The following is a 22500-nucleotide window of genomic DNA, read 5'->3' as shown; positions in this document are numbered from 1 at the left end:
TTTAATTGGATGATAATAGCCTACGTTGGGCGTTGCTGGGTAAACAGGTAAACGCCCCCTTTTGATTCATTCTGGGCGGTCATTAGCTCAAAGCTAACCCTTCGACGAAGAAGATGGCAAAAAGAAAAAAAGATGAGGAGTATCGTACATTTCAGGACGAATGGACCGAAGAATTCGCCTTTGTGGAGAGAGCAGGTTCTGCAGTGTGTCTAATTTGCAATGACAAAATAGCATCGATGAACTGGTCGAATGTAAAGCGGCACTTCGACACACGCCATGCTACCTTTGCATCAAAATACCCTGCGGGAGACAGCAGGAAGAAAGCGTGCCAAGAGCTACTGAGCAGGGTGCAAGCTAGCCAGCATCAACTCCGCGTATGGACCCGGCAAGGTGACTATGATTCCGCTAGTTTTGCTGGATCTTTAGCAATAGTGAGGAACGGAAAACCATTCACAGATGGCGAGCATGCTAAAATGTTCATGCTGGATGTAGCCAATGAACTTTTTGATGATCTTCCGAACAAACACAAGATAATTAAACGGATACAAGACATGCCTCTGTCGGCAAGAACTGTTCATGATCCTACCATCATGATGGCAAACCAAGTGGAGGAAACGCGAGTGAAGGACATAAATGCAGCGCCGTTCTTTTCCCTGGCTGCATGAAGCTTAACCTCACCAAGTACCAACCAGACTACAAAGCCATCAGCAAATCCGTGCAGCACCAGAAGTCGCATTAATGCTGAGTATTATAACAACATTATTTAAAAGAATACATTTAGAGGCTTATTATACTCACATTTAGTTGAATTAAGTCTTAAAATGTATTATATGGCTCTCACAGAAATACATTTCCAAATATTTTGCTTTCATGGCTCTCTGACTCACAAAGGTTCCCGACCCCTGCCCTAGCGGTTGACTTTTCACTACAGATTTGTAGTGCGGCTACTTTTTGTAGCAACGCTTTTGCCGCATACTTGACATATTAGAGTTGTCTGTTCAACATCTTTCCGCTTGAAGCCAAGCCACTGCCAGACGATGAACCCCGTGCTGTTTTTCTTGGGAATTAATTATTCCTCCTCCATTTGTTACCACAATCACATCTTTCTCTCTCTCGTATTTCCGCTTGCACCACAGCTAACGTTACCAATGCCGCTACCTCTCTGCTCGGCGAGGGCGTATGAGGCTGCACGCGCGACAGTATGTGACGTATGTAACAAGGTGCGCTTGTTTTATCTCTCTGTGAGAAGGAGAGGCAAGAAAGAGTGAGAAAAGCCTGAGGTGTAATGCCCGCAGCTAAAAGCAACTGCGTGAGAATGTATACTCGAATACTCACAATATAGTCATTTTCTACATCGCACAGAGACATGTATATAGTCGAGTATATTCGATATATCGCCCAGCCCTAACTTGATGATACTGTTGGTACTAGCTGGTGCTCCACATGACTGTGACTACGTTTCCGTCTCAAAATGAGAATCCTGGAAACACCTTAGGTCTTTTCTACACTAAGCTTATATGAAGGTTATCCAGGGTAAATCCCACCTAACCTTATCCTTGTCCACACACACACAATGGTCGTTTAAGACCCCCTGACCCCCTCCGTCTGCCGGACCTAGTACGCATGCGCGGAAAATGCGCACATCATAGTCACCTCCAGTGTTGCTTTGTGTGCAAGTTCTTAAATTAAATTTAACTCATATGAACAATATCCAGTGTTGTGGAATTTCAATTAACTGAAATCCAGTGCGTTGTGGGGCCCTATGGTAGTGAATCACACTTGCGCCATCATAAATTAATCAAATCTTTATTAGACACGTAAACAATGTGATAAAGAACATTTTACATCAATCAATCTAGGGATCTAGATATCTGGTCAGGACACTCCTCACTCTTTTGCCTTCACTTTCATCGTCCATTCCTTTTTGGTGACTTTATATACTCTGAACCTAGACGTTGAGTCCGTGACATACATGGCGGACAATAACTGATACAGTCTGCTTTGCCAGTCCAAAAGCATTCGACGTTTTCCGTAGTCTTCCCTCGACGGCCAGGTAACGCGCTAACTCTTTTTATCACATTATTATTATAGAGGTTTATTTGAAATAGGGACAGATACAAAAACATAGACATCTGAAACAGTTATCCGATGCATGCATCACAGTGTTTGTAGCCAAAGCTAATTTACAACACTTGTCCCCAACAACAACAACACAGATCCAACATCATTAAAATAGGAAAATAAAAAGTAGAGTGAGTTGATAATAATGATAATAGTAATAACACAGACAAAGTGCAAACTAGATAAAAGCCAATAATAATAATAATAACACAGACAAAGTGCAGACTAGATAAAAACCAATTAGTAAAAATGAGTAAAAACTAAACATGGGAACACGATTATTGCTCAACTAGCCATAATTTTGTTTGTTTTTTGAAAGTGACAAGTGCAGGTATACTTTTCAAAGTGTCCGGTAAAGAGTTCCATAGTTGTGGTCCTTTTATTGAAAAGGCAGTCTGGGCAAAAGATGTTCTACGGAATGGAACACAACAGTTGCCTTTTGACACTGCTCGGGTGGTAGATCTGGTACCACTTTGCAGTCTTGTAATTGCCTTGCAGAGCAATTGGGGAGCAGAGTTATGCAAGCGTTTAAAAACCAGTTTGACTGTGTGTAACAAAATAAAATTGGTAAAACTTAAAATATTGTATTTGGTTAAAATTTGGCAATGATGATATCGTATACTCTTCTTGTCTAGAACTTTCAAGGTGCGGTTATAAAGACACTCAATGGTCTTGATTGATGACTGGTGTGCCTGGGACCATGTGGTTAAGCCATAAGATATGTGTGACAGAATCATTGCATTCATAAAAGTAAAAGCACAGCTAAGAGTTAAGCAGTGTCTTATAATCTTAAAACAGCCTAGGTTTGCCTTCAGGGTTTTACACATCTTCTTAATGTGACTTTTAAAATTCAGCTGATAGTCTATGATTATGCCCAAATATTTGACTTCAGGTACTTGTTCAATGACCTCCTCATTAATTTTTATATTCAGGTTTGTTTGAGGTAGCTTTTTAATGGAGAAGCAGACAGAGTTAGTCTTTTTAGTGTTTAGGGTTAAACAGGATGACTCCAGCCAAGATGCTATTTTGTCTAATTGAGCATTTAACTTCTCAGCAACTAGAGTACAGGTCTTACCTGATGTATATACCACTGTGTCATCTGCATACATCTGTAAATCTATATCTGTGCATACATCTGGTAGGTCATTGATGTATAGACTGAATAGTATAGGTCCCAAGACACTACCCTGAGGTATCCCTGTTTCTATTTTGCGGAAGGAAGATCTCACATTATTAATGGTGACACATTGTTCACGGCCCTTTAGATATGACTCAAACCAGGACAATGACTGTTTGGATAAATTGAATTTGGTTAGTTTTGAAATTAAAATGTCATGATTGACTGTATCAAATGCTTTTTTTAAGTCTAGAAATACTGCACCGACCACCTGTCCTTTGTCAAGAGAATGTTTGATCCTTTCAGTTAAAAAACAAGTGGCAGATTCTGTAGAATGGTTACGTCTGAATCCGAATTGTAGGGGAGTCAAATAGTGATTTGTCTCAAGGTGGTGCATTAGTTGTTCCAAAACAATCTTCTTCAGGACTTTAGATAAAACTGGAAGAAGGCTGATAGGTCTATAGTTAGATGTCATTCCAGCATCACCAGATTTTATGCGGGAGCCCGCATTTTTGTTGTCTCTCCTTCGACAAATGGACAAAGTTTTTCGGTTAGTAGAATCACAAGCTGACCTGGACATTGGAAAGTTCTCTTGCCGTCTGAGAAGTGTTGTATCTGAAATAGCTGCAATCGCTTTCTCTTAAGGTATTGATGTGTGATTTCCACAAGCGTCTGTACATGTAGAGGAAGGAGAAACACGGCATGTCTGGATGACTCACCTCCATCTTTCTAGTGTTTACCTCCGAGTGGAAACAGGTTGTTATGAAGCTGGCTGTGGCGCGTTCTTTCCGACGTCACTTCCTGTGTGGGACGCGGTCTTTCTGGCGTCATTTCCTCTCCGAACTCAGTTTGTAAACCAGGGGTCCCCAAACTTTTTGACTCGTGGGCCGCATTGGGTTAAAAAAATTTGGCCGGGGGCCGGGCTGTATATATATATATATATATATATATATATATATATATATATATATATATATATATATATATATATATATATATATATATATATATATATATATATATATATATATATATATATATATATTAGGGCTGCAACAAACGATTAATTTGATAATCGATTAATCTGTTCATTATTACTTTGATTAATCGATTAATAATCGGATAAAAGAGACAAACTACATTTCTATCCTTTCCAGTATTTTATTGGAAAAAAAACAGCATACTGGCACCATACTTATTTTGATTGTTTCTCAGCTGTTTGTACATGTTGCAGTTTATAAATAAAGGTTTATAAAAAAAAAATACAAAAATAATAAATAAATACAAATACAAAAAAATTGCCTCTGCGCTTGCGCATAGCATAGATCCAACGAATCGATGACTAAATTAATCGGCAACTATTTTTATCATCGAATTTAATCGATTAGTTGTTGCAGCCCTAATATATATATATAGATATATATATATATATGTGTATATATATATATATATATATATATATATATATATATATATATATATATATATATATATATATATATATATACATACATTGTCTTTTTAATCCGTTTTGACATTTAACATTGTCACGTTATTGATGGGAAAATTCATTTTTAGACAATATGATTTGCCTGAGCGGCTAAGAGACACCGGGAGTAACAAGCGGTAGAAAATAGATTAGAAAGGAAAGATTTAAAAAATTTAAAAATAATAAAAATAAAATACTTTTTTTTTAACTTGGGACTTCCCGTGGGCCGGATTTTGGATGCTGGGGGGCCGGATCCGGCCCGCGGGCCGTAGTTTGGGGACTCCTGTTGTAAACGATCAATGAGTCCATACAAAGCTAAGAGCCGGAGATTCAAGAAATACACGGCGCACTTACCCGGGTAAAAAAATATCCAAGGAGGGGAACCTTAAACGATGGTTTAGTGTGGCTGACACAATGCTTGGGCTAAATAATTATTTGTTTAAGGGGTTATTGATATTTTTCATTTTCGAAACCAATGCAATGCATATGTTTTCTTTTTTTTCTATTTTATTAGCTTCAACATTTTAACTTTTTGTCATTAAATTACTCATGCTTGTTCTTTAATCCACTTCTTATGTTTTTTTTGTTTTTTTTGTAATATTGTTTTTAGAATGTTCCATGAGCGATTAAAAAAAAAATTACCTGCGGGCCGCAAATGGCACCCGTGGCAGCAGTTTAGACATCCGGCAGTAGATTAAAAAGTCAACCTTTGCTGTTGCTGTTATTGTGCTATTTAGAAAATTAAATGCCACTTTTGTGCACATGCAATCTCTAATATATACAATTAAATAACTAAAAACTGGATCACACCTACAGTTAAATAACTAAAAACATGATCTCTCAGAAAAGTATTATATATGTCCATTTAAAGTGCCTACTGCTCTAAATTTTCCAAAATCTTCACCATTCCACTCATGGCTTTTTTTCACGAATTACTCCAACTCTCCTCATGTGGAAAAAAATAACGCCAACCACTGAGTCTATTTTTAGGCTTTTGGGACCAACAGATGGGTTCCCTACCGCAGCCTTGGGTTCTTTGCCTGTGAGTGTTTTAAGAAGCGTGTTTTTATCAATGGGTATGTTTTTGAGTCAAGCCCTAAGAATAGGCCATCTGGAGTTGAAATTTTATTTTCAGTCCTAAGTCCCTGCTGTTTTAAAACCTCAGTACGCTGCATTTTTAGCAGCCCCTCGCTCCCTCTGCTTGTTCAGCGAATTGAAGAAGTGTCGAGGAGGTGACATCTCTGCTGTGTGTGCTGTACTGTGAGCTCACATATATTCTATTTTATTCTACGTATATTTTCTATTTGCACATTCAAGTAGTCAGGAAGAGAGGTTAAGCGTTATTATTTGTTTGAGAAACCAAATATTTCCACCGCAGCCTTAGTGGTGGGACTCGGCCAGCCATAGTTGTGGCTTTTACAGAGCACGAGGAGTGGATTTATGTCACTTTTATTCCAGTAAACACATGCAAAAAGTCTGGAGTTTCTGCCTGTAGAAATGTTTTGATTCCTAAAAACTGAACATTTTAAAGAAAGTGTTAGTAAAAAGGATGTTATGCCTGTAATCATACAGTATGTTGACTTTATATTCAGGGAATATATGTTAAGTTCATGTTTGGACCCCGGGGTGCAGAGAAGACGTGTTGCAGCAGTCGAATAGAGTCTTGTGACGACAGCTGTGAAGCATCTACAAAAAAATACCTCATATACGCGGAGATAAATAGTGAGAAGTCAGGGTGCCCGCAACAAGTAAAAACACGACTGAGAGTACAACTGGTGGCAAACAAGCAAAGAAATAAACGTAAGCAATGCCAGAAGTTACTTGGGGCTTCCACTTAATATAATTGATCGTGGCAAAATAAAAGCTGTCACACCTTTTTAAAAAATATGTTTTTTTGGCAGCACGGTGGAAGAGGGGTTAGTGCATCTGCCTCACAATACGAAGGTCCTGAGCAGTCCTGGGTTCAATCCCAGGCTCGGGATCTTTCTGTGTGGAGTTTGCATGTTCTCCACGTGACTGCGTGGGTTCCCTCCGGGTACTCCGGCTTCCTCCCACCTCCAAACACATGCACCTGGGGATAGGTTGATTGGCAACACTAAATGGTCCCTAGTGTGTGAACGTGAGTGTGAATGTTGTCTGTCTGTCTGTGTTGGCCCTGTGATGAGGTGGCGACTTGTCCAGGGTGTACCCCGCCTTCCGCCCGATTGTAGCTGAGATAGGCTCCAGTGCCCTCCGCGACCCCAAATGGAATAAGCGGTAGAAAATGGATGAATGTGAAAACAAATTGAAGTAGTATAATGTATTTAATGGATATAGCATAATACAAGGGTGCGTAGGCGCCGATCTACATTTATGCCAGTGGGTGTTCGGTGTGTCTGTATCGGTGTTGTCCCGATACCAATATTTTGGTACCGGTACCAAAAGTATTTCGGTACTTTTCTAAATAAAGGGGACCACAAAAAATGTCATTATTGGCTTCATTTTAACAAAAATATCTTTGGGTACATATACATGTTTATTATTGCAATTTAGTCCTTCAATAAAATAGTGAACATGCAAGACAACTTGTCTTTTAGTAATAAGTAAACAAACAAAGGCTCCTAATTTAGCTGCTGATGTATGCAGTAACATATTGTGTCATTTACCATTCTGTTATTTTGTCAACATTATGAGGGACAAACTGTAAAAAATTATTATTAATCTACCTGTTCATTTACTGTTAATATATGGTTATTTTCTGTTTCAACATGTTCTATATACACTTCTGTTAAAATGTAATAATCACTTATTCTTCTGTTGTTTGATACGTTACATTAGTTTTGGATGATACCACAAATGTGGGTATCAATCCGATACCTATAGTTACAGGATCATACATTGGTCATATTGAAAGTCCTCATGTGTCCAGGGACATGTTTCCTGAGTTTATAAACATTTGAAAAAAACGAAAAGAAGATTTTGTGGTGTTAAAAAATGTCGATGTAACCATAGTATTATCGACTAGATACGCTATTTTACGTGGTATCATTATCATTACAGTGGATGTTAGGTGTAAATCCACCAATGGTGTTTGTTTATATTGTAGCGTCCCGGAAGAGTTGGTGCTGCAGGCCATTCTGGGAATTTGTTCTGTAGTGTTTATGTTGTGTTACGGTCTTCCAAAATGTGTTTGTCGTTGTTGTTTAGTGTGGTTTCACTATATGGCACATGTTTATGACAATGTTGGCATTGTTCATACTGCCACCCTTAGTGTGACATGTGTGGCTGTTGAGTAAGTATGCATTTCATTCACAGGTGTGCAGTGTGTTCAAAGTCAAGATGATTGTGTCATTAGATCATTATCGGGCCCATCTGTGAAATCTTGGTTAGGATTTGTTATTTATAGTCTATATGATTTGTAACTTGTTTATTATGTAAAACGGACCAAACTCGCCACAAATTTAACAGCAATAACATTTATTGTTTATAATTATTTCAAAGATTGAAAGTTGCCATCAATCCTACGTGGGTGCTCGGCATTGTCCGTGGGTGCTCGGGCCCCGAAGCACCCACGGGATCGGCGCCTATGCAAGGGTGTCAAACTTTTTTTCATTGAGTAGGGTTTCCCCTTAAAGGCCTACTGAAAGCCACTACTACCGACCACGCAGTCTGATAGTTTATATATCAATGATGAAATCTTAACATTGCAACACATGCCAATACGGCCGGGTTAACTTATAAAGTGCAATTTTAAATTTCCCGCGAAATATCCGGCTGAAAATGTCTCGGTATGATGACGTTTGAGCGTGACATCACGGGTTGATGCAGACATTTTGGAATAGCACGGTGGCCAGCTTAAGTCGTCTGTTTTCACCACATAATTCCACAATATTTTGGACATCTGTGTTGGTGAATCTTTTGCAATTTGTTTAATGAACAATGGAGACTGCAAAGAAGAAAGCTGTAGGTGGGATCGGTGTATTAGCGGCTGGCTACAGCAACACAACCAGGAGGACTTTGAGTTGGATAGCAGACGCGCTATCCGACGCTAGCTGCCGACCGCACAGATGATCGGGTGAAGTCCTTCGTCGCGCCGTCGATCGCTGGAACGCAGGTGAGCACGGGTGGTGATGAGCAGATGAGGGCTGGCGTAGGTGGAGAGCTAATGTTTTTAGCATAGCTCTGTCGAGGTCCCGTAGCTAAGTTAGCTTCAATGCCGTCGTTAGCAACAGCATTGCTAGGCTTCGCCACAAATCTTTCATCCTCGCTCAAATTAATGGGGTAATCGTGGCTTTCTCGGTCCGAATCGCTCTCGCTGCTGGTGTAAACAATGTGCAGATGTGAGGAGCTCTTCAACCTGTGACGTCACGCTATTTCCGGTACGGGCAAGGCTTTTTTTATCAGCGACCAAAAGTTGCGAACTTTATCGTCGATGTTCTCTACTAAATCCTTTCAGCAAAAATATGGCAATATCGCGAAATGATCAAGTATGACACATAGAATGGATCTGCTATCCCCGTTTAAATAAGACAATTTCATTTCAGTAGGCCTTTATGTAACTGATCTTGGCACATCGCCACACCTTAAAAATATGTTTGTGGTTTTCGTAAAAACTAAAGTAATATAATGTATTGTGGCCTCCAAAAGAAGTCAAAAGTCTGAAGCTATTTTTAACTTTTATTGCCAATATCATGCTAACAACTGGCCCAATTCCAACAGGTATTCCCTCCCTGCAAACACTTTCGTCTTCGTGCTTCCCCAGACACTTAACACTTCCTCATTCTCCGCCAATCCCCATCAGGCACGAACATTGAACATCAAATCAAAACCACACGAAGGTAACAGGTCGTCACAGTATGAATTGGTCCGAATACGCAGCCTATTTTGTGCGCACTATTGACTAGTGATGCACCGTAAATTCGGCCGCTTTTAATGCCTCACAATCAAACACTTTTATGTTAAAATACTGAACAGATGTTTATTGGGATAAGGTAAACATCTGTTCAGTATTTTAACATAAAAGTGTATTATTGTGAGGCATTAAAAGACACAAAATGCAACGGGTCCATCAGACCCACAAACGCTGGCTGAGTAACAACAATATGAACATTACACAAGGGTTAATCAAATATTCTATATCCCCCAAAAAATCTTACTTTCCTGGACTTTTCTACTCTTTTCACTTCACTCCCACATCTCCATCTCTTATTAGAGACTCCCTCCTCAGTCGGTTATCCCTTCAGCTGTGCCTCTGTCCCCTGCTGCTACACTTTATGCACGCTAGATGTGCCTTTTTCTAGGGCGTCTTAGCAGCACCCTGCTGGAGACTTAGATTTATTTTTAGACACAACTCTCTCAGATTGATTCTTATGTTATATTTCTTGTTTTTTTTCCCCACCCCCTGACCGTTGGTAGGTGTCACGACTTTTCATTATACAGTGCAGTCGTAGACATTTACTGGGTGACCTTTATTTCCCTGTGACAACGTAAATTAATGAAATGAATTATTGAAGTCACACTGGGTCAGGCCATCCTGTTTTACAGTACTGCTGCATGAATAGAATATATTACAGTGGTATCCAGGGGTGCATTTCCTTGGTTGCCTTGGTCCAATGCAGATTTTTAATACTGCCATGCTTTTATTGTGAAGCTTACTTTGCAGTTATTATGTACTCGTTTTAATTCTGTGTAACCAGACAGTAATTACCGTATTTTCTGGACTATATTCTCTGCACCCACTAAATTGTAGGGAAACAAAAAAAATTGTCCGGTAACACTTTAGTATGGGGAACTCATATTCACCATTAATTAGTTGCTTATTAACATGCAAATTAGTAACATATTGGCTCTTAATTAGTCATTATTAAGTACCTATTAATGCCTTATTCTGCATGGCCTTATTATACAACCAGTAAGCCATTAACTAAGAGTCTTCCCTCAATAACCTCAGAATTATTGCTTATAAGTAACCCTAACCTTAACCTAACCTTGACCTTATATGTTCCCCTAGTGTCCAAATAACTTTAAATTAAGTCTTTGTTACTTTAATAAGAAACTAATTAATTACTGTACTTACAGTAATAAGTACAATACTTACAGTATACTGTATATGGATACTTTTGACCCAGCAGATTTGGTCACATTTTCAGTAGACCCATAATAAATTCATAAAAGAAAAAAACTTCATGATTATTTTTTTTTTGTGACCAACAAGTATGTGCTCCAATCACTCTTATCACAAAAAAATAAGAGTTGTAGAAATTATTGGAAACTCAAGACAGCCATGACATTATGTTCGTTACGAGTGTATGTACACTTCATTATCCGATTACTCGACTACTCGTTAAGATAATCGTTGACTAATCAACTATCAAAACAATCGTTAGTTGTAGCCCTAATTATGAACAGTTTCATTGGTCCACCGTGACCCGTTCTGCATTTTCATTGGTCTGACGTGACAAGGCTCCATTTTTACGTTTTTGACCCTGGAAAATGTATGAAGCACAGGATTGTAGAATCCTAAGATTGTGTATGCCTTAAAATGACTCGGGTTTGTTATGATGAAAAAAAATAAAAAAATTGTCAATGTCTGGACTCTAATGAACTGTCAGACTTTAAATATGCATCAGATGAAATTCACCATTTGCACAAAATTGCCTGGAGCCTGACTACAGTAAGTTAAAGGCCTACTGAAATGAATTTTGTTTTATTTAAACGGGGATAGCAGATCCATTCTATGTGTCATACTTGATCATTTTGCGATATTGCCATATTTTTGCTGAAAGGATTTAGTAGAGAACATCGACGATAAAGTTCGCAACTTTTGGTCGCTGATAAAAAAAGCCTTGCCTGTACCGGAAGTAGCGTGACGTCCCAGGTTGAAAGGCTCCTCACATTTCCCCATTGTTTACACCGGCAGCAAGAGCGATTCGGACCGAGAAAGCGACGATTACCCCATTAATTGAGCGAGGATGAAAGATTTGTGGATGAGGAACGTGAGAGTGAAGGACTAGAGTGCAGTGCAGGACGTATCTTTTTTCGCTCTGACCGTAACTTAGGTACAAATGCTCATTGGATTCCACACTTTTTCCTTTTTCTATTGTGGATCACGGATTTGTATTTTAAACCACCTCGGATACTATATCCTCTTGAAAATGAGAGTCGAGAACGCGAAATGGACATTCACAGTGACTTTTATCTCCACGACAATACATCGGTGAAGCACTTTAGCTACGGAGCTAACGTGATAGCATCGTGCTTGAATGCAGATAGAAACAAAAGAAATAAGCCCTTGACTGGAAGGATAGACAGAAAATCAACAATACTACTATCAGGAGACACCGAACCAAACACTGGACCTGTAACTACACGGTTAATGCTGTGCCGCCTGTCGAAGCCTAGCAATGCTGTTGCTAACGACGCCATTGAAGCTAACTTAGCTACGGGACCTCGTCAGAGCTATGATAAAAACATTAGTGCTCCACCTGCGCCAGCCCTCATCTGCTCATCAACACCCGTGCTCACCTGCGTTCCAGCGATCGACGGCGCGACGAAGGACTTCACCCGATCATCCATGCGGTCGGCGGCTAGCGTCGGATAGCGCGTCTGCTATCCAAGTCAATGTCCCCCTGGTTGTGTTGCTGCAGCCAGCCGCTAATACACCGATCCCACCTACAGCTTTCTTCTTTGCTGTCTCCATTGTTCATTAAACAAATTGCAAAAGATTCACCAACACAGATGTCCAGAAAACTGTGGAATTTTGCGATGAAAACTGAGCTGTTTGTATTGGGATACAATGGTGTCCCAATACTTCCGTTTCAACCATCGACGTCACGCGCATACGTCATCATACATAGACGTTTTCAACCGGAAGTTTCGCGGGAAATTTAAAATTGCACTTTATAAGTTAACCCGGCCGTATTGGCATGTGTTGCAATGTTAAGATTTCATCATTGATATATAAACTATCAGACTGCGTGGTCGGTAGTAGTGGGTTTCAGTAGGCCTTTAAGCAATAGTTTTTTTAAAGTGGACAAAAAACAAAAGTAAACACCAACCATTATAAGCAGCTAACCCTCCTTTCACTCCGACAGAAAGACTTTGCCTTCGGAATGTTTTCAACTGTCAAAACAAAGTTTATAATGGGGGAAACTGTGAGGAATGTACACGTTTGTTGCATGAAATGTCACCGCGGTGCAGGCTGTGCAATATTGTGACTGCCGAGTGTGACAGTTTCAGCAATTAGTCAAGCGGCGAGAGCAAAAATATTTTCCCGTTTTTAGCCTGGATCAGTCTTTACACTGTTTTGTTCCTATTTGGTAGGCAGTTTGCCTTGTCTACAAACCAACAACCATGACCATTTTCTATAACCTGGTACACAAATGACCCTGTTAGTATGTAAAGCGTCATTACGGACAATAACATGTGATTTTAAATGTAGTTATTAAAGAGTGACAGCAAGAATTAGGCCAATTTTTGCAAATGTGAGAGGTTGGCAAACTGTCATTGATGAGCTAATGTACGAGGATACTCTGTGTTGGACTGGCATGTCCATGATATAGTCTGCCTGAGGAAGTATTTTTGTACAAAACCCGAAACCAGTGAAGTTGGCACATTGTGTAAATGGTAAATAAAAACAGACTACAATGAGTTGCTAATCCTTTTCAACCTATATTCAATTGAATAGACTGCAAAGAAAATATATTTGTGGGTGGGGGGGCATGGCCTGCGGACCTGCAGCGAAGCGGGGTGTGCCAGGACCGGCTTCAAGATCAGCAACAGGTTCGTAGATGACCCACCTGGGAGTGTTTTTTTAATCACCTGTCGCTCTGTTAAAGGCGGCAGCCGGGAAGGAGACGGGGATTGGAAGGCGAGCAAGAGCGAGAGCGAGACGGACATAAGAGACGATGGCTGAAAAACGCACAAAGAGACTCATAATGAAAAATAAATCATTGTTCACAACCATGAACGCAGCTGTCATGTCCGTGATTGGTGGTCCGAAGAACCCGGAAGCGCAAGACTTCCATAATATTTAATGTTCGAACTGAAAAAAGTAATTATTTTTGCAAATATTAGCTCATTTGGAATTTGATGCCTGCAACACGTTTCAAAAAAGCTGGCACAAGTGGCAAAAAAGACTGAGAAAGTTGAGGAATGCTCATCAAACACTTATTTGGAACATCCCACAGGTGAACAGACGTTTACTGAGTGTTGTTAAAAGGAAAGGCCATGTAACACAGTGGTAAAAATGCCCCTGTGCCAACTTTTTTGCAAAGTGTTGCTTCCATTAATTTCTAAGTGAATGATTACTTGCAAAAAGAATTACTTTTTTCAGTTCGAACATTAAATATTATGGAAGTCTTGCGCTTCCGGGTTCTTCGGACCACCAATCACGGACATGACAGCTGCGTTCATGGTTCTGAACAATGATTTATTTTTCATTGTGAGTCTCTTTGTGTGTTTTTCAGCCATCGTCTCTTATGTTCGTCTTCCAATTCCTCTTTTCTGCCGCCTTTAACAGAGCCCCAGGTGGGTCATCTACGAACCTGTCGCTGATCTCGAAGCCGGTCCTGGCACACCCCGCTCCGCTGCAGGTCCGCAGGCCACGCCCCCCCACAAATATATTTTCTTTGCAGTCTATTCAATTGAATATAAGTTGAAAAGGATTTGCAAATCATTGTATTCTGTTTTAATTTACGAATTACACAACGTGCCAACTTCGCTGATTTTGGGTTTTGTACTTCTACAAGAAAGATGTGCAGAAAATTGACTTTGTTGCTGAATAATAATAGTAAATGTTAGGAGGAAGACACGCCATTGTTGTTGACCTGGAACAATGTTTCTGTCTCCACTTAGGTTTGCTGCTACCTAGGACACGACTAAAGGTGAGTTAATTGCTGGCTTTTGTTGCTCTTTTTTGCTTGTTTTTATTATAATTTTACTGCACAACACTTCACAAAGTCTTGGATTGTTAGATTTTCCAGATTTAGCAGATTATTTAGTCAAAACACAGTGGGCCGTCTGTCATTCATATTGCGTCTTTTATGATGTCATCGATTATTTTTCGAAATTCCAAAAAAACTCTGACATGCCAAAGCAAAATGGAGAAGATTTGAAGAAGAACATCAACATTGAACACTGACTTTTTGTACAAATGTTATCTATTTTCAAAAAAAAAAACGACCCATCTAAGCATTAATTTTCTATGTTTGTTCAGTGACCACTTTTGAAACATATATGAACATGTATATCTATTTGATGCATGAAAATATATCCCCATTATAAATTAGTTAAACTGCCATAGTCCATATTTGGAATGTGGTTGTAGTTGCGTCATGCAGCCACTAGAGGGCAGCAATGTATTACTTAATGTCTGTATTCATATTAACAGTAAGGGTGAGCAATACTGCACATTTATACATACAGGTGAAACTCAAAAGTCCATTCATGTCAGCAATTTGACTTCAAATGTGAAACTAATATGTGATATAAACTCATGACTTGCATAGTGAGATATGTCAAGCCTGTATTTGTTATATTTTTGATGATCATGGTTTAGTTTTTGGAAACCCCACATTTTCTGAGAATTTGAGGTTTTTATGTAAGCCATACTCATCAATATTTTGTCAAAAGAAGGCTTGAAATATCTTGAGTTGCATGTTATGAGCCTATGTCATATTGTATATTAGTTTCACTTTGTGAATCTAATTGCTGGAATAAACAAACCTTCAAAAAATAAACATTGTTTTGAGTTTCATCTGTCTAAAATGTAACCATATCAAATAAAAAAAACATTTCCTTATTACTTTAAAATGTTCCTGGTTAAATAAAGGTTGTGAATAATATTTATTAGTATTACATGCATTTGTTTTAACAATAGTAGTCCATAGTGCAACATAAATAAGCAAACTAAAAAGAAGGATTTTTCTCTCATTCAAATCTTTGAACTTATTCAAACAATAACAGTGGATAAATACAACAACGTAATGATACAACTAACACAAACAATTTGAAAAAATACAAATAGAAATGAACTGAAGAAAATCGGTCACAATTTCGACACTGATACTAGGCTTAGTATTGATACTAAAAAAATGATATTGCTCGATTGATTCACCCACACCTACTGAATAAATCAAAATTACACATAATTATTGTATTAAGTAGACATAATGAATGCCAACAAAGTCAAGACATAACATAAAATAGCATGTGCTGAATATATATTGGTGATGAACATGATTAACAGTGCGTGTATAACAATTTGGAATGAGTTCCTCTACAAACAAGCGTAAGATGTACCTTATAAAATGGAGGGTAATATGTGCTTGTATTACGAAAGTTTTTGTCTTTTTTGACACTGAACTCATGTAACAACATTTTTTGTGAATTGATTCTTTTTTTTTTGCATTGAATTAAAAATTAAAATGTGTCTAAGAACTCATTTTTTTAAATTCAGTATAATAAATGTAATTATATAGAATCAGAATCAGAATAGTTTTATTGCCATTGTTTGAGAACGGGTTCACAAACTAGGAATTTTTCTTGGTGCAAACGTGCGACATAAAACACATATAACACATATTTGGTAATAAAAAGAGCTGTAACTGAGCTATATATATATAAACATTTAAAAAAATCAGTGTATTAAAATACAGAAAGTGCAGGAATATTTATGTGTTGCTTCAAAACTAATTTCCGGTAAATTAAGACTGAATTAATTGGACCTGTCTCAGAACCAGCCAATAAGGTGCTTCAGTCTTAATTCAACGGAAGTGGGTCTTGAGTTTTGCAGCAACAAATATTTTTGCACTGAATTTTTTAACGCTGAATTTTTTTTGGCCACTGCATTTTTATGAACTGAATTTTTTACAAAATGTTTTACCCTGAATTGTATGCACTAAATTTTTTCACACTGAATTTTATGCACTATTTTTTACACTGGATTTTATACACTATTTTTTTTTACACTGAATTGTATGCACTACATTTTTTTTACACCGAAATATATGCACTATTTTTTTCACTGAATTTTTATGCACTCATTTTTTTACACTGATTTAATTTTTTTACACTGAATTTTATGCACTAAAATTTTACAATGAATTTTAATGCACTATTTTTTTACAGTGAATTTTATGCACTAATTTATTTACACTGAATTTTATGCACTAATTTTTTTACACTGAATTGTATGCACTTATTGGTTTACACTGAATTGTTATGCTCTTTTTTTACACTGAATTTTATGCACTCTTTTTTACACTGAATTTGTATCCACTGTTTTTTACACTGAATTTTATGCACTACATTTTTTACACTGAATGTTTATGCTCCATTTTGTTGACCCTGTATTGTATGCACTGAATCTTTTCACACTGAGTTTTATGCACTATTCTTTTTTACACTGCATTTTATGCACTCTTTTTTTACACTGAATTTTCATGCACAACTTTTTTTACACCGAATTTTATGCACAACATTTTTACACTGAATTTTATGCAATACATGTTTTACACTGAATTGTATGCACTTATTGTTTTACACAGAATTTTTCTGATCTATTTTTTTACCCTGAAATGTTATGCACTAAATATTTTCACACTGAATTGTATGCACTATTTTTTATTACACTGAATTGTATGCACTATAATTTTTACACTGAATTGTATGCACTATAATTTTTACACTGAATTTTTATGCACAATTTTTTTTCTTACACTGAATTTCTGTATTGTATTTTTAAACACACAAATATGTTGCTCACAATTGTTTTTATTTAAGACAATTGTCAGCATAATTTAAGGTGAGAAAAAAAGTCTGTTAACAAAATTCAAACCCACAAAATTCAGTCGCATAAATTCAGTGTCCAAAAAAAAAGCTTTCGTAATAAAGACACAAAAATGAACCTCCATATTCTAACAGTAAACTCAACCCCACAGTTGTCGACTTTGAGCTCTTTTCAACTTCTTTAAAGTGAAGTTTAGAGGGTTGAAAAAAATGAGTCTTCACCCTTTTTTTTCCGTCTATACACTCTACCTCCTCTTCTTTCCCATGTGTGATCGGCCAGATGTTAACTGAGGAGAGAGATGTGAGCGCAGCAGGAGAGAGAGCCAATGAGAGAGAGAGAGAGAGAGAGAGAGAGAGAGAGAGAGAGAGAGAGAGAGAGAGAGAGAGTGCAGATATTAGCAGAGAAGCAGAGTAGATCCAAAGACATGCTTCAGGTGTGTGCAGTTGTCTGCTCTGAGGCATGAGCGTCACGTAGAGTCAGAGATGATGAAGACCACCGGCTGCTAGTTGATGCATGATTCAGGTGCCGTGTAGTCCCAGTCTTACCAGTCATGGCTCTCCTCACCAACGCCGCTCAGCACCTGGGTTCCTATTACTGCCTGATCCGACGCAGGTACAAAAGGAGGCGCAAGAAACGCTCCGAACGCAAAGGTAACACTCACGGGGAGACTTCTCAGTGCTGCTGGATTGTTTTTTTTTTGCAGACCGGTCAGTATTCGGTGCTTGTTGTGTGACTTTTACTTCTCAGTCTGGCTGTTTGAGGATGGCTTTAAAATCTCAAAGTTGTTTTGTTTGTCTTGCCTGACTTTATTTAAATGTAAACATTGAAATGTGTATTGTAAGTAGTGGTGAAGGAAAGACCGTAACGCAGTGATTGGTACGCGGGCTCCATTTAGTGCAGAGGTGTTAAAGTCGTTTTAACCGAGGGCCACATCGCAGTTATGTTTGGCCCCAGAGGGCCGCTTCTAACAGTGAATACTACTAATAACATGGTCACTACTGCCTAGTTTTTCTTGGTATATTCTTATTTTTACTGTTATATTTTTATTCTTATTGTTATATTTTCCATTTTATTCCTATTTAAACCCCCATTATTTACTTTTTAATTTTTAAATTTGATCTCAATTCTGTACACTGCTGCTGGAGTTAAAATTTTCCTGAGGGAACTCTCCTGAAGGAATCAATAAAGTACTATCTATCTATCTATCTATCTATCTATCTATCTATCTATCTATCTACAGTGTTTCCCACACATTAATTTATTTGTGGCGGCCCGCCACGAAATAATTACGTCCGCCACAATTTTTTATTTTTTTTTGTCCTGTCCAGCTTCTCAGGCAAATCATGTAGTTGATGTAGATGCCCATATAGGCTGTTCAGATTTACTTTACAAAAAAGCAGTGTAGGATACTTCTCTTGTTGCCTTATTTGTATTTGACCACTACTGTTTTCTGTTTATTTGTTACTGACTGTGGCGGGACACCTCTGCATCTGTTTCACTTTATGTTGCTGGTAAATAATATGGTTCTAGTAGTAGGCTAAAGTAAAATTATTTAGTATGCACTAATTAAAGGGTAAGAGCTTTAAGAGACATTTTAGCTTTTATATTTTATAAGATATATTTTTTGTAAGCACCACAATTAATAAATATATTTCAGTGAATAACTTATTGTTCAAATCTGTATATAAATATGTATATAAAGTGTTGTAATTATATTGTAAAATGGATGGATGGATGGATGGACGTTTAAAACAAAACTGTTATTATTAAATAGTAAGTATACATTTTTTGAGCCTTTTTAGAGAAAATCATATCATTGTAGTAAATTATGCAAATTACTCGATGATGTCATGATGTCACGCCCATAGCCACGCCCCCACCGCCACAGAAATCTTGGCAGTTTATGGGAAACACTGATCTATCTACTATTATTACACCATTTTTAATGCATTTTTCTAGTGGATTTTTAAAAAACTATAATGTAAACAAAATATGGTAAGTTGCAATAATTATACCTCAAGGTTTAGGGTATATTACTGTAAATGGAAAACAGTACTGCTGTTTTTATGGTTAAAAAAAAAAAAGGCAGCTCAGTTGCCAGAATTTTACTGTAAGAATAACTTCTTTTTTTTTACTGTACAGTAAAATTTTGGCACCTGAGCTGCCAGTTTGTTTGTTTGTTTGTTTTTTACTGTGAATCAATAACTGTAGTTCTCATCTTGTAACACAGTTTACATAAATAAGTTCTAAGTACAATAGTTCTCTTAATAGTTGAGTCAGATATGATTCACTAGTTTTTAACAAAGTTCACAATGTTTATCAAAATATTCTTCTTGGTACTCTGTAAACACTTGTGTAGTTCGAATTACCTCTTAAACTCGATCGTGTTCGTACATTGTTTGGCTTCTTTGCTTAATCTATTCCATAATTTAATTCCACATACTGATATGCTGAATGTGTTGAGTGTTGTGCGTGCATACAAATGTTTTAAATTAGATTTTCCTCTTAGGTTATATTTTTCTTTTTTTTTTCTTTTAGAAAAAATGGTTTTAGTTTGCTTTGTGCATGATTATAGCGGTTTGTATCTGCACCCAAGTTTCAGTATTTTGGATTCAATAAATAAAGGGTTAGTATATTCTCTATATCCAACATTATGCATTATTCTAATTGATCTTTTTTGTAACACCGTCAATGAAGTGTACTTTTGTAGTTTTTTACCCATATTTCTGCACAATAACTCAGATATGGTAACACTAGTGAGCAGTAGAGAATATAGACTTTTTTTTCATTATTAAAATATTTCTCGCCACTTTATATTGTATATTTTTCATGAGATTTGCAGTTCATTTTAAGATGTGTTATTACACGCCAAAATTTGAATTATTTCACCCGTTCAATATCTACTCCGTCTATTTCTCTTCTGTTCTTACTGAATAGCGTTGTTTTCGTTCTACTGAGATTCAAAGATAGTCTGTTTTTGTCAAAACATTTTCTCCAGTTATTATTTGTATTAGCTTGTGTGTGTTCTTTCCTGAACAAAACTCAGTCATGTCGTCTGTAAACAATACTAACTTAAAGTCCTTTGTAACTCTAAAACTGTTGTTTACATAGAGATCGAATAGTTTTGGTCCCAGTATTGATCCCTGGGGTACACCGCAAGATACATATGTTTTGTTTTGTTGACGTTTTTTTCACCTAACTTCACCTATTGCTTCCTGTTGGTGATGTAGCTTCGTATCCAGTTCAGTACCAACACTCTGATGCCATACCGTTCTAATTTGTCGATTAAGATGTTGTAATTAATTGTGTAAAATGCTTTAGTTCGGGGGTCAGCAACCCGCGGCTCCAGAGCTGCGTGCGGCTCTTTAGCACCACCCTAGTGGCTCCCTAGACGTCTTTCAGAGATGTGTGAAAATAGAAAAAGATGAAGGGAAAAAAATGCTTTGTTTTAATATATTTTCTGTAGGAGAACAAACATGACACAAACCTTCCTAATTGTTAGAAATCCCACTGTTTATATTATACATGCTTCACTGATGAGAGTATTTGGCAAGCACCGTTTTGTCCTACTTATTCCAGCGATCCTTGAACTCATCGTAGTTTGTTTACATGTACAACTTTCTCCGATGCTGCCACAGAAAGACGTGTTTTATGCCACTCCTTCTGTGTCTCATTTTGTCCACCAAACGTTTTATGCTGTGCGTGAATGCACAAAGGTGAGCTTTGTTGATTTTATTGATTTGCTGGAGTGATTATCAGGCATATATGGTCAGTGCATGACTGCAAGCTAATCGATGCTAACATGCTATTTAGGCTAGCTCTATGTACATATTGCATCATTATGCCTCGTTTGTAGGTATATTTGAGCTCATTTAATTTCTTTTACTTATGTCCTCTTTATTTAATTTATATTTGCAGGTCTCATGACACATTATCTGTGTGTAATGAGGCTGTATTTCTATAGTTGTTTGTGTGCCGTGTTGTTCCAGACCACAGCAAACGTTACCCAGCTTGCAAAGATTGTACTGAATCCATTAAAAAAAGACGGCCTGCAGTTTCCTTAAACTTGGACACACACATCTATACCTTTGGCCATTCTGAGCAAGTAATTTCCAGAAGTTATCTCATCCTGTGAGAAGCCTCCATTTTACTAATGATTTCCAATGTTGCAAAAATGCTTTGAATAAATATTAAAATACAACATTTCTGGCAATGAAGATTTGCGTCAGACTTTGATAGTAGGATAATATAGCTAATATAGACACTTACATCATGCGTTGCCTTCATTATAACGCGTATATAAGGTTTTTAATTTTTTGCGGCTCCAGACAGATTTTTGTTTATTATTTTTGGTCCAATGTGGCTCTTTCCACATTTTGGGTTGCCAACCCCTGCTTTTGTTAGATCCATAAATACTGCTGCTGCTGCACACTGTTTACCATCTATTGCATTGATATTTTCCTCTTATTTGCGGTAATGCCATCAATGTTAAATATTAGCCCTGCATCCGTATTGGTTATTAATTTGATGCTTTGACATGTTTAACAGGAGTATCCAACATTTTAACAACATTTATGAGTCAGAAAAGACCAAATTCTTCTTAGGTCCACTTTAAGCACATATAGGTCTGGATTCTTATTGGTTAAAAAGTAATATCTTATATTATTATAATATAAATATTTTGTGTTTACTATCCTCGGAAAGTTGTCTTGTAATTGGATTGATATGTAAAGTTTTTTTTTAAACAAAATATCAGGCTCAGGTGATGGTAGTGTTGTCTGATAGTGTTTCTTCACCTGGCCCTTCTGTACTCGGCCATTCATTCATCTGTGTGTATGTGTGTAATCAAGGAATTGTTTGTATGTCTCTAAAGCCCTTTGTGTTGCATTTCTTTTACTTATAAAAAGTGGTTTATAAATCAAGTTTGATTGGATTTAGATGGAGCTCATATACCAGGGGTGTCAAACTCATTTTAGCTCAGGGGCCGCATAGAGTAAAATCTAT

At 37.4% G+C, this 22500-nt stretch overlaps 1 protein-coding gene across 2 annotated transcripts in view; it reads left to right on the top strand.

The window, feature by feature from the left end:
* Positions 1-22500, top strand: part of adarb1b (adenosine deaminase RNA specific B1b) — a 408325-nt gene that overhangs the window by 275932 nt on the left and 109893 nt on the right. The window contains exon 3 of one of the 2 annotated variants that reach the window (XM_062067621.1): positions 14562-14590. Coding sequence is in view for 1 of the 2 variants with exons in the window: in XM_062067620.1 (XP_061923604.1) it covers positions 18047-18146 (100 nt within the window). In the remaining variant the exon portion in view is untranslated. Of the gene's footprint in view, positions 1-14561; positions 14591-17661; positions 18147-22500 lie in introns of those variants that run through there. The other variant, XM_062067620.1, reaches the window with a different exon arrangement.

The sequence above is a fragment of the Entelurus aequoreus genome, linkage group LG13 (assembly GCF_033978785.1).
Source record: "Entelurus aequoreus isolate RoL-2023_Sb linkage group LG13, RoL_Eaeq_v1.1, whole genome shotgun sequence".
Lineage (NCBI taxonomy): Eukaryota > Metazoa > Chordata > Actinopteri > Syngnathiformes > Syngnathidae > Entelurus > Entelurus aequoreus.
This window is presented reverse-complemented; position numbering and strand designations above follow the sequence as displayed.